Here is a 13,201-nt window from a genome sequence, read left to right as displayed (position 1 = left end):
GTTCGTGCAACAGACGCGATAAAATATAGCGCGGTGTGGCGAGAGCTCGTTAGATTTTCACGAGACTTGTTGCGTCTTACGGTACTACGCTTGAACTTACCCCAAATGTGATTGACGCACGTGCTCCTCGATAAGCGCCACAGTTGCTTTGATTTCCAGGCAACCTGGCCAAGTGCATTTGAACACTATCGCTGCGTTCGCCTGAAATCAAAACGATTAAATAAATTTATCATCTGTTAGTTTCTACGTTAACATAGTTCATACTGTATCAGAAGAATAACAGTGATTGTTTCAAATGTTAGACCGATGATAGGAATATTGAATTGCTAAATACAAAGATGATTGAACGTTAAAGCGATAGCGTTTTTAGTATCCATCGCATATCTTTTTCCTCGTAGAGAAGGAATTCGATATCTAGAGCGAAGAGAATTTATTAACACGTCGATTAGCGTTGTTGCGTGGAGTTGTTCGGAGTAGTGAGTTGCAGATTCGTACGAAACTCAAACACGCTATATCGAAAATGCAACGTTTCGAAAACGTTCGAACCAAGCCAAATTTCACGATTAATTCAGAAATTTATACGGCTGTAAATGCAAAGTTGGAAAAAATTTGAATCCATCTCGGATCCGCGAGCAAAACTCACCAACGCGCGAAACGCGAATTTCAGATAAATTCAGTCGGTGTTAATTTCATATGATTTTCAAACAGTCTCGATCGTAGTGCCGAAATATTCGGTGAAGGATTTCAGACGTCCTCTAACGACGTCTCACGGTCCGTCGACGAGAGCGGCGTAGCGTGAATCGTACGTATATCGCGCGAAGTACAGTGGCGCACGGGCGAAAATCGATGCGCGGCAGTCGGCGCGTACGCTGCGCGCCACGTTTCTTTGTTTATATCGGGCCGGCAGCTCAGTGCCGGCGCGATCACGTGCTATTGATCCAGGAACGATACACCGCTTGGTTGGGCCACGCGGTCGTGCTATGATCGTGCCGCGATCCTCCCTTCAACCGTTTCACGCGGTTCTGTCTGCCGCACGCAACGCAACAGACGCGAAATCATGATTATGCCGCTTTGTTTTCCAGAGAGTCGACCGTTTCGAGATGAGAGACGATTGGAAATTGACGATGCAAGCAAGCGTGGTGATGCAGATATGGAATTCTTTATGTCGTGGAACGTGTCGTTTTATGTCTATAATTTGGGGTTAGGTTTCGGGGAAATGTAGGAATCGCGGGTACACGAGAAGTTTACGTGATTATTTAATTTGTTGGGTTTTGTGTTTAATCGGTAGGTTTAAGGTTATTAGTTTTACGATTATTCTGTTCGTTTTACGATTAGCCAAATATGCTACCTAACATTCTTAAAGAATCTCTAAATCTTGCAATCTACGAAAGGCAGTTGCCAGCATGAAATTCCAAATCAATAATTCTTCACAGAATAAATAATAATTACACGCGTTGTGTTTCATACTCGTCTACTTCAATTTCCTATATACTCTTTTATCGAAACCCAGGAAGAAAGAAGAACTCCAACTTGTCCAGTAAATAATAAAAAAAGATAATGATAGAAGACATTCTAAAGCTACGTTCGTTGAATGTATCGATCTTTCCTGCATTTAGTTAAACATAACGTCAGGAATACGAAATCAGAACAGTTCCATTATTCCGAAAACGAATGATCTACGAAGACACGAAACTTCGTGTATATAAATCTTTCGGTTTCAATAATTCAACTACCAACTTTCTTTTCTTGCGCGTCTTATCTCTTAATTAAACGCTTGAACTATCGGTAATGCACATTCGAAGTAATGTAGCGAGAAATAGTGTTTTGAATGTAAATTAAGAGATTTATTGTTCGCGAGCGAGATTATACCACGGTTGGCAAAAAGTGACGGAGCACACGTCTTAATTTATCTTGCGTAATTACATCTTGAGATGTTAACGAAATACGCTTGACTTTTACAACAAGATATCCATAAGAATGTTCGTATGCAAATGTTCGCTGTGGAAAAGGGAGAATGTTTTATGTGTGTATGACAGTGTCAGCTGAAAATTTCGACACGATTCGCGTCTGACATTGGCTGCGCCTCCAGGCATACTCAAATCACGAAAGGTTAAAAGCGAAGGACGCCGCGAGTGGCAACGCTTTGGACGATTAAAACCATGTTCCACGGTGCGTGGGTCATCGATGATTCACAAATTTCAGTCGATAAAATATACATCTTACATAAAGGTTCCTCGCTTTTCCCTTAGTATTGCAAGTGTGATTCTATAAAATTAAATATTAAATAACACTGCTGAATATAGATAACGCTGCTGGAGAGTGACAAATATAGCCAGATACGACATTATAGTACACTTGCATTGGAATCGAATAGCGATAAGAGAACATAGCAACATATATCTCCGTGACAGTTACTTCTCAAGGACTCGTTTCTTGTACGCCAAGAAGTACACGTGTAACAAAAACACTTAACAATGGAACTATCAAACTCGTAAATTAATAATTGCACAATCGAAAAATATATTTGCAACGAGTTTGTGCTAGGTTTACAAATTGTAACTCTTGATACAAATTTAATACGGTGAACACTGCAAGATTTTATTGCTACATGTAGTACAATAGAAGATTTACAGATAAAGAGATTTCATGATATTGTCATTGACGATAAGTAAAATGCTTTTCTGTATCCCTATTTCACAAAATAGGGATACAGAAAAATAAAAATTAAATTTACGCGTAAAATATCTTTACACGTTTCCAACATGTCCAACTTCAGATTTACAATAATTCTAGTTACAAATATGTCGCGTGGATTCTACAAAAAGAATATTATTTGCTCTAGTACAGTTGCAATTATCATTTACTGCTATTGTTACTTTTCCCTGAACTAACTCGGAAACTAAACCTTAACAACACGCTGGAAACCCCTACAGTTACACAAAGCTTCAAAGTCAATACCGTCAAGCATAAATGACTGACGCGACAGTTGACGAGTTTAAAACTCGCCATTAATATCGCATTAGAAAAAGAGAGCAAACTTTTTCCATCGTAGAAATTGACATCGTAAAAAATACCGTGAACGCGGTTGAGGCTCGATGACGCGAATCTCCCCTCCGTTTATCGAATGAGTCAGACGGAAAACGTGTTGTACCGGTGTATCTCGGTTTTCAAAGTTCCATAAAACAGGAAAAGAATCGCTCGAGAAAAGCTGCTCTCGGTTCTTCAAGGACCTTTCTGTTCGTGACATCACCTCTGAAACGGTACACGCGGCCAGCGGCGTATACACGGCGTAGCATAGGCATCGCCGAGGTCACAGACCTTCTATGCCGGTTGGCAGGCAATGTTTTCCCTTTGCTTTGCCTTGCCTTGCCTTGCTTTGCCTCGTACCGAAGAAGTCAGCGTCGATTCTTTCCCCTCTTACGCGCGTCGACTTTCAGTTACGTTCGTTAATAATTACGAATAGAGGCTGCCCATATCGATGAACGTGTAGTATCATTACGTCTACGCATACATCTAATGTAGATATGATGCAAACAGACTTTCTAAAATATCCTCCGATCTTTATATCACATAATCGTTCGACCAGTTTGGTTTCCAAAAAAAGAAACGGTGGTCTGTAAAGCGTGTACGGTAATACGCGGTAGTATACGCTATATATACACACGAGGCTGTGTTAACAGGTTGCATCGAGTGCAACGCGGTGCACAATACGACCGATGTAATTGGTCACGGTCCGTTCCATTGGCGAGATGATCCAAAAGGAGCACCGTGAGTCGAAGAAAGAGAGATGTAAATCTTGCCAGTCGAAGAGAAAGACGATCTTCTTCGGTGTTGCTCTGGATGGTGTGGCGGTCTTTTCAGTGAGCCAGGGATAAGTAAGCAAGCTGGCAGGGTTGCCGAGTTCGCTAGGCGAGTGGTCTTGTCCGTGGGTGCATCGCGCGCCGCGATACCATGTTGCCGGTAGTATAGATAGATAGATGGGGATGCACGCGGCTCCGCTCGGATCGGACCACGCCGGGGCCATCTACCCTAGGGCTTCAGGCTCGTTTACGCGACGATCTCCTCTCCTTCCCTTCTTTCCCTGCATCGTGCACACGCACAAGCATGCACGCCCTCTGGAATCCATCTGCTAATGTCACGCACGCATAGCGTCTGTTTCGTATCGTGGCGTACGAATTGCTTATAATTGGACCGTGCATGCGATTATACATACAGCGTCCTCCACGAATGAAAATTCCAAGCAAGGTCTCTCTTCGCGGTGCAGCCGCGTGTTTATTTCGCGTCCATCACGAGAGTACTTGGTGCGTATATCGTGGAATAGTGTACACGTATAGGTGCACCGCGGGATACCAGCGAATCAAACGTTCACCACGTTCGAGGTGAACGTAACGAACACGACGAGACACGGGATATGAAAATCGATCCGAAACTACTTGCACCGCAACAACTTGCTTTCCACGCAGCTCTCGCTTTCTCCGCGCGTCACACTCGCCATGCTCACTGCCTTGGAAACAACGTCGTGCCTCCTTTCAATCCTTTACTGCTTCGACCTTTCGATAACTTGCATTTAGTACCGTTCCTTATCTATTCGTTTTGTTTTGGAACAATTACATCGTTACTTTTCCTAGCGAGCTATCGAAGTATAGCAATGCTCAATTCATTCGAACGTCAAATTTATGAAATGCATCGATATACAGATATGTCTCTTTTTTCTGGTATTTCATCGTCGGGTAGCATTACCTAGTCATCGTGTACGTTCGTTGACGTCACGCTAATTTGATGTCAATTCCCATTTTGAGATCGCGTCGTCACCGTATAACACGCCGATATACCTTCCACTAGCGTCGGACGTATCGTGAAGAGAAGAGAAAGAACGCGGGAAGAGAAAGAACGAGATGACTATACGGTCGGTGTGGGTAAGAAAGGGAGAAAGAAAGAGAGTGGAGTCAGTTGCGAAGAAGTGGGGAGGCAAGGGTAATGCCCGGGAAACCAAAACAAACCAGGCTTCTGTGTGTTGGCGCGTCGATCCGTGGCGTGTGGTGAGGGTCGGACGTTGACCCTTCTTAACACACGAATGCTTTACGCACGAACATGGAGTATACAGGGTGACGAGAAATCTATGGGTTTGTTATGGGGTATCTCATCATGGTCGAAGTTAGGCCCGCAAGTTATGTCAATATGAACGCACCGAGATTAGAAAGTTTTAGCGTAAGTGCGGGACACGATAAGATAATGTCGTTTGAAAACTCTAGAAACGACACAATGGCACACGAAAAACAGTACAAAGTTTCACGCGCCTTCTGACATCCATTTCTTTTATTTTACGAATGGATAGGCAGAAACGAGTGGATATTCAAAAAGGTTTAAGCGTTTTCTACGTTTGGTTTTGAATTCGTGTATTGTTTGTACGCTGCGTACACGCGCGCGTCAAAGCGTGCTATTGTTTACTAAAGCGTGTTTGGAGCGGCATCGGCGATAATAGATGCGCACAAAGAGCAAGAAGTTAGCCTGAGGTCTGTCATTGTTCAACGACGCCAATGTGTAGCAATTTGAGCGGTAAAAAATGCACGAGGCACAGAAACACGCTGGAACGGCAGATTCGGCGCAATTTCCAAGCAAGAACAGAGGTCGACGACACAGAGAACACAGAAAGAGAATCGTTCCTAGCACGTGAGAGGAAGGGAGGAGAGCGATGAACATCCGTGAGTCACGATGAAACTGCATCAGGATATTCAACTGTTTACAATGTGCGCCTGGTCAACGAGAAATATGGTATAAAGAGCCCGATTCGCAAATGGAGTAATATTTTCAGGATCCATCCTTTCTCCGTTATCAACATCTGTTTGTTTGTTTTTTTTTTTCTTTTTTCTTTAACGATCGAGATTCGTTGAAAAAATTTGCGATAAATCTCGATTTACCGGTGAGATCGTCGCCATTATGAAGGTCAGCGCCACCATCGAGAACACTGTGAAACGGCAGTTGCTTGGCCCGTAAGAGCAACAGAGAACAATATACGAAGGAAGTAGGACGGAAAAAGTGAAAGACTCAAGAGCAAGAGCGCAGGGGGTAGCACGGCGCATGCGCAGTCGCGTTGTTTACGTCGCCGAACAGCGTGCGTCTTTGACCAGCGTCTACCCGAAACGATAGAGGACGCTAGCACATCGAAGTAGCGGCAAATCATCAGGCATGATATGTATGTACTTCCTTGCGTGAGTCTCGATCGAATGTGTCACTTTGTCATTTGGGTAGACAAACGCGAGCCGACGACAAGCGGTCGAGATAACGAACGAACGAAAACGATAACGAGATGGGATAAAGACGAGCGACGTGACGCGCGAATTGTCGGTCATTCCCTCCACGCTTATCGTCTTATCGTTGACTTTGACTTTGACACGGGGTACATTCCAGCCATGTTGTAAAAATCCGCCGGTTACCTTGTTCGTGCTTCCGCGATAAAAATACGCGCGCGTTGTTGGTTTGCGCGCGGAGCAGCTGAATTCAAGACGGAAACGAGGCGAGGCTGATTAATCATGGCCGACTCTACTTTGCGTTAGCGGTATACCGGTCGCGGCGTTTGTTTTCTTCGCGTATGTGGGAAACACCGCGCAGATTAGCATAATAATTTGGGATTCTACTTTCCAACGAAGATTAATTAACTCGATGATTATCTTAATTAGTTTGACTCTGTTGTACTTTCTCATTGTTCCGATTCGCTCGATCGAAAGTAACTAAGCTAATACGCTGTTACCAACGGAATAATCGAGATCGTAATTAGAACATTAATCATTTATACGATTTATACGATACACAATAAAATTATATTTCGAAGATATCTTTTAATTAACCACGTAAATAGGCGACGTAGAAAGCGAGAGTACTATTACCGTTTCAATACGACTAATTCTTTGCAGTTTTTCAAAAATGTTGCATTACGATTAAGCTTCCCCATTTCTACTTTTCTTATAAACTATACTTTTATTTTTATAAATTTGAAATCGTATTGTCGCGAAACTATTCCTATATAAACTAATAAAACATTAAACGTTCTAACCTAATTTCCTGACTTTACTTTGAAACACAACCGAAACTCGGAGCTTTCTCGCCAGAACGAGTATCATTCCATTGAAACCACGAACGTTTAAGAATTCCTCAGTCGAGCGACCAGTGAACTCGCTGAAATCTCAGCGTGTCCGTTCGGCTGTTCCTTTCTACCTCGTTTTTCGTGGCCACATTCCACACAATTACGTTTCGTTAAGGAACAAGCATCGCTGCGAACCAACAGCCAAAACTGGTAGATACCGTTACTACGGGTAGGAAACATGGTTTTCGTCGACCATGCCTCGTCGTAATTCATTCTTAATTGCTGTACGCCGAGTAACGTTAACGATAGAGATACTCCTGGCCCGTGGACCGCGTACAAGCGTGTACAAGCGTGCACGAGCGTTGGAACGCATTCGGTTGGTCACGTATGAGCATTTTTCTGGCCGAGAGATACGCGGATTGAATCATGGCGAGCAAACGGGCGCACGTTACGCTTTTAAGGCGGTTGTCAGCCTGACAAGCGACGAGTTGTTACCGTTCACTGCGCCTCGAACTCGCGCCAGTTGGCGATTGTTCGGATAGGGACGCTTTTTCAAGGCCAGTGCCGGCTTGCACCGCAACGAGAAATATTTATTCGCGCTCTTATCGCGACAGGCTCACTTGTTATTGCCAAACTGGACGACAATGTTCGTCTGCGCGGCCGCCATCGGACGAGAAAGGTTCAAAATCCAATCTGAAAGGTCCAGGTCGTGAAACGTACGCTCGATACGACACCAGGAAATTCGATCGATGTCGCGATCTGTCTTATTCGGCGCAACGAAACTTTTAGCGTCCTTGAGATAGTTTCACCGCTTCACCGCAATTATTTTGCTCATTCTCTTCTGTGGAAATGTCTAGCTACATTCGATAATTCACAGCTATCCATATGCCTAATTTCACGAGGATACAGACGATCTCCGTTGATATTTGTACAACTTATTTGTAAGTTTTCGTCTGGTTGCATGGATCTCATTGAAGGACTCTCTTTCATCAATATTTATGGAGCATCATCGTCGGACATGTTAATCCCGGTTACAAAATTTTACGAATCGGTGTTAACACATTTCCTGATTTTAGGGTTATCAGATCGAAAACAGTAAAATTGTAAAGAAAGTTTAAATTCAATAGTCTCTTCATCTCGTACTCGATCTGTGATAAAAATTCACAAACCCAAGTGTTCAAGTATCGTGTCACGACGAATTATATATAGATACTCGAAATCTAAATTTGTTAAAAGAAAACATATGAATAAGAAAATAATCAAAAAGAAATTGGAAACGGCAACGTTTATAGAATCCGTTTGCACTTTAAACTTTGCGTTGATAAAAATTGGCAAATACAGTGGCTGGCAGAAGCTTCCGGCCACAGTGCGGTATCGTTGCGCTGTCGAGATAACACGTTTTTCAAAGCCTATTGCACAATTATACCGTGCATGCTTAATACACAGAACACGATGTTCTGGAATTTTTTGCCGAAAGAATTCTATTTTATAATATTAGATAATAAAGTAATCTAACTGAAACCTAATTTCGTATTCATTTACAAAAACAGTCTATAATTAATCAAAGCGTCTTATTAAAAGAAACGCGAATAATTCAAATCGAAACAGAGAACTACGATCTGGCCGGAAATTGTTGGCAGCCATTTACAATAAATCCTCTGTTCAGTTCAAACTTGCCATAGCATTTTTAGTACATTTTTAGTACATTTTCAGTGCATAGCTCGCGGAACTATTATTCACGTGGTCATCGGTTCACGTTTCTATAATTGCAACGAGACTGCGCATAGTTCTTGGAACAGCCGCGAAAAACAAGTCTGATCGGCTTGCACAAGGTAAATCGCGCCGGGCCACGCCACTTGTAAAAATAAAATTCGGTTGTACGTCTGCCTGTTAAACTGTATTTGTCTGTGCGTTGCGCTGTAAATCGTTTTGCAAATAAAACAAGATCGCGAAAGAATGATCTCTGTGTTCGAATTCGCGGATGATAAGACCAACGATGTGGTTCATTATCAGTAAATAATATTTGTTGTTTAGGCTGTGAGTATATAGTAGATTTGATTGCATATCGAAAAGATATTGCTACGAGCATGTAGAAAAAAAGGAAGTTTCCACAATCAGCTTTTTTCGAATGGAGACATTGATTCGCGACAGAAGATTATGTTGCAATTAGTTTGTAAACAGTGTTGTAAATCAGCTGCGTAAATATAAACAAGAACAAATTTGATCGCGAATTATATTCAATGAATCGAATAATTAATATCTTACGAGTGTTTTTCGTTGGTCTCGAGTATAATGAAAGACAAATATTTTTTTCGATATATGAGGTCAATGATACTTGGTAGTCTGACAAAGAGTAACGCGATTAGCGATAAGATTATCATCAATTTCCATGTAGATAAATGTGTTTATCGAGTATATTTTAATTTATGATCGTTACCTCTGCAGCTATACATATTGCAACAATAAATTTTTTAAAGTTAGGCATAATTACGCGATTATCGGAATTTTGCAGAAAATAGTTCGAATCGCGTAAAAAGCTGAAAGAGTGTCGTTTCCCGTGGCGATAGTTTTTAATGGTTAACTAGGTGAAAGAAACGAATTAAGCAGTGGAACCAAGGTCATGTTCTGAAACGTTAGAAGAGGTGATACTAGAACGAGCTGTCGCCTCGTTAATGGCTAGCGTAAAATCGTTGAACAAACGACGAGAACGTATTTGGAGGATAATATTACCCTAGGCCATGGTTACTTTTCAATTTGATTGGTAAGAGGCGTTCTTTCTTCAAATATGACACGCAATCGATAATTCTGTTCGACTCGTTCACGAGTTCTATTATTTGATACCATCGAATCTTCATTCATCTTTATCATGCCGTTTAATTTTAACCTTAGTTCACCGTTATTTCTGGAGAGCAATTTTTCCTTATTTAATAGGCGACTCTTTTTCAATCTTCCGACTCGATGCTCGAGGAATCACGAAAGATTCAGGAACATCATTGGTCAACGTCAGTGTCCCCTAACCAGACAGATTCAGCAAATTCTTCTCTCTTTGTTTGACAAATTTAAATATACCTCCAATCTCATATGACGTAGAACGATCTTTCTCGACAGACAAATTATCTAGCTTTGACCCTTTGCACTTCGAATTTTATTTCAATTTCGTTACCAGCAACGCTTTTAAGTGTTTTATTTGAAATTTACTTGAACTAAAAAATAAGACAATTTAAATAAATAAAGGAAGAAACAAATTCACTTAAATACCAGTTTTATTCACACTATTGTTGCATTTTGTAATTTTGTAGTATATGATATATCTTGAAACAATTTCCAGGATAGAATCCTAGTTTTCTTTCTCAAGTTTCAGAAAAAAAGGTGGAATTGAAAGAATAACGAGTGAGACTCGATAAAGGAGTTCCTGAGATAAAAACTGATGTCGAGTCATACTTGACATAGGAGTGCTAAGGGTTAAAGGATATTTACAGTCGATGACATTGGAAAGATTACCATCTTAACAACCACAAGCTTTGCCAGGAAACTCTCTTTCTACGTTCGTATCCAAGTGAACGTGCGTTAGCATCACCGATTTCGCTTTCGATGTCTGCTTGCTTCGACCACACAGAAACGTTTCGAAACGTTTCGTCTCCCTGTGTTTAGTTCGAAGTAAACCGTGACTAAATCGAAACGAAAAAAGAGAATGCTTGGCACGACGACCGAGCAAAACGGTCGGTTGGCCGTTCTGATCCTTTCTCGGTGGATCAGCTGTCCAGGCAGCGCAACGGTCGCGGATTTTGCCTGCCAAGCGTGACAACCATCGATTCTCTATCGCTGTCAACGGCCTTGCCGCGTACCGAACACACCGGTTCTCCTCGGCTTACCGAAGTTGAGCAACTCTCTGGGCGCGGCCCGTCTTAGGACCAGTTTACAGTTAGCCGGGCTCTAAGGAAATCGCCTGTCCTCCAATTGCATGAAAATTCCCATTCTTTGAATTCTGGACGTTTAACGCCATTAAGTTAACCCTTAGATGAGCGATTTCCTCTATGTTTTCTATACATTTTACGTTTTGAAGTAGCTAAAAATACACAAGAACGTACGTAATGCCTAAAAAAATTCATAGATCCTAGAAAAAACGAGGCCTTATAGTTTATCTTTGGAATTTTATATATCTGAAGATCGTAAATTCGTATTTTTCCATCGGTCTAATTTGCACACAGTTGATTTATATGCAACCTTCGTGTGGAATTCCCTTGATTTCAAGATCGTGAAAGTGTTTCTACATGGAACTATGCCTTTTTGCAGCGCAGGGATAGCCGCTCTATTCAGCCATTGTATTTTCCATAAATAACTGATTCGCTGATTGCTTCTGCTTCGTTTGAAATCGTTTTTGTCGACACGAGGATATATAATTTAGGTGTTTGGCGCATGTTAAAGTACGAAGCGGACTCGTGCATCTCGATTTTCATAATCACGATGTCGAAAGGTCGAATTCGATTATATAAATCGAAAAGAAGCTAATAAGAAATCTTAAGCTAATGGCATTAATAGATTAAGCGCAACGTTTTAACACGTGTGCCAAGTAGGAAATGCAAAACGACCGAATGCTCATGGATAAATTTCACGCAGGTTAACCGACTACGACGGCGGCGTCGAGTAAAAGGGAAAACGCATTTCTGCCCGTGCTACGATCCATCGTCGTCGTCGTACTTTCCCCTTTCGCGCGAGCATTCCTCTTTCATAAGTTCGTTTCACGGACGAACAAGTCCTCGCTGGATATGTGACTTTCCGACCCGAGATCGATACGAGAGAAAGTTAGCCGATTGCGATTCGATCGATGTCGAAAGTGCACTTACGTAAAACGCGTTGACGATTGGGAATCGCGCGCGATTTTCTGCGTCCGCGCGTCACGCATTTCGCGCAGACTTTTTGTCAAGGAAGTATTTATTGGATCGTTAACCTACCGTACTTGGTTCTCTTCAACGAAGCTCGTTCACGGCTCGCGCATATCGCGAGGGGAAACGTTGAAGCGTTTTATGAAATTTGACGTGGTTTGAGTGGATTTTAATTTTCCCCTTAAAGAGCGAAATTGAGCTTGATATTGACTTTGAAACTCGATATTCACGATACATACTTGACATCTGAAATTCGAGATTCAGAAAGCGATTTGAAATTCGAATTCTTAAACGAGAGTATTAAAGTAATCTTAAATACGAAACGATATTTTAAATAAAACGTTCCAAGTTGGAACATTCGAATTGAAGATGTGAAACTTGAAATTTCAAATTCACTAGGCGATTTTTTATCATAGATGTGTCGTTTGACAGAATATTTCGAATGTACGTTAATAACGCGTAATACAACATGACATGTATCTATGCGAACGTTATCACGCATTATACACGTGGTAGCGATCTCACAGAAACGCCCCACCACGCATACCAAAGCTTCTTAACGCATCACTACTGATCAGGAACATACACTTGCATGGTTTCGTTAATTTTCCCAAAAATCTCCTTCTTTCAAATTTCAAATTTCAATCGCTCGAAAGCCATCCTGACCTTCGAACGTATTTCCAGCACCCGCACCTTTTTCATAAAACACAGTCGCCCGCTCTTTCGATTATCTGTCAATAAGAATGCAAGAGCCGAACCGTTCGAAATCGGAGCGCGCTGAACCATCGTCCCCTCGGATCGATCTGTGGCGTTAATCAGGCGGATCGATCCGTCCAGCCAAGGCCCTTAAGAGCTTTAATTGTTCGCCTTCGTCGTTCGAGGTCAAGGTAGAGTCCACGGGGACGATCGATAGCACGCCTGCGCGTGATCATGCCGCGTTTCGCGTGCGCCGCACAAGATAAGAAGCTGTCCCGACGCGGATCGCACAGAAGAACACGTGATATTTTCCTTGAGCAAGGTTTACAACACGATCGCGAAGGGAAACTATGTTTCAACGAGTGTAGTTCGATAGAATAAAAGTATCTCTACGCTGAAGTAAATAACGTGATAATTTTTCGAAACGTATCGATACCAATATCCGCGAACTCGTCGTTTTGTTCGCTTCGCGGACGTTCGTTTAACACTTTGACTGTTACGTTGGTCATATACGACCGGCCACGGTTTCTCCTGTGACGCC

At 42.1% G+C, this 13,201-nt stretch overlaps 1 protein-coding gene across 2 annotated transcripts in view; it reads right to left on the bottom strand.

The window, feature by feature from the left end:
* Glut4ef (Glucose transporter 4 enhancer factor) overlaps window positions 1-13,201 on the bottom strand; it is a 94,507-nt gene that overhangs the window by 8,600 nt on the left and 72,706 nt on the right. For both annotated transcript variants that reach the window (XM_072000156.1, XM_072000155.1), the window contains one exon: window positions 101-201. In XM_072000156.1, coding sequence (XP_071856257.1) covers window positions 101-201 — 101 coding nt within the window. The remainder of the gene's footprint in view (window positions 1-100; window positions 202-13,201) is intronic.

Source organism: Bombus fervidus, chromosome 3, assembly GCF_041682495.2.
Source record: "Bombus fervidus isolate BK054 chromosome 3, iyBomFerv1, whole genome shotgun sequence".
NCBI lineage: Eukaryota > Metazoa > Arthropoda > Insecta > Hymenoptera > Apidae > Bombus > Bombus fervidus.
Note: the sequence above shows the minus strand (reverse complement) of the source record. Positions and strands in the feature narration are given on the sequence as shown.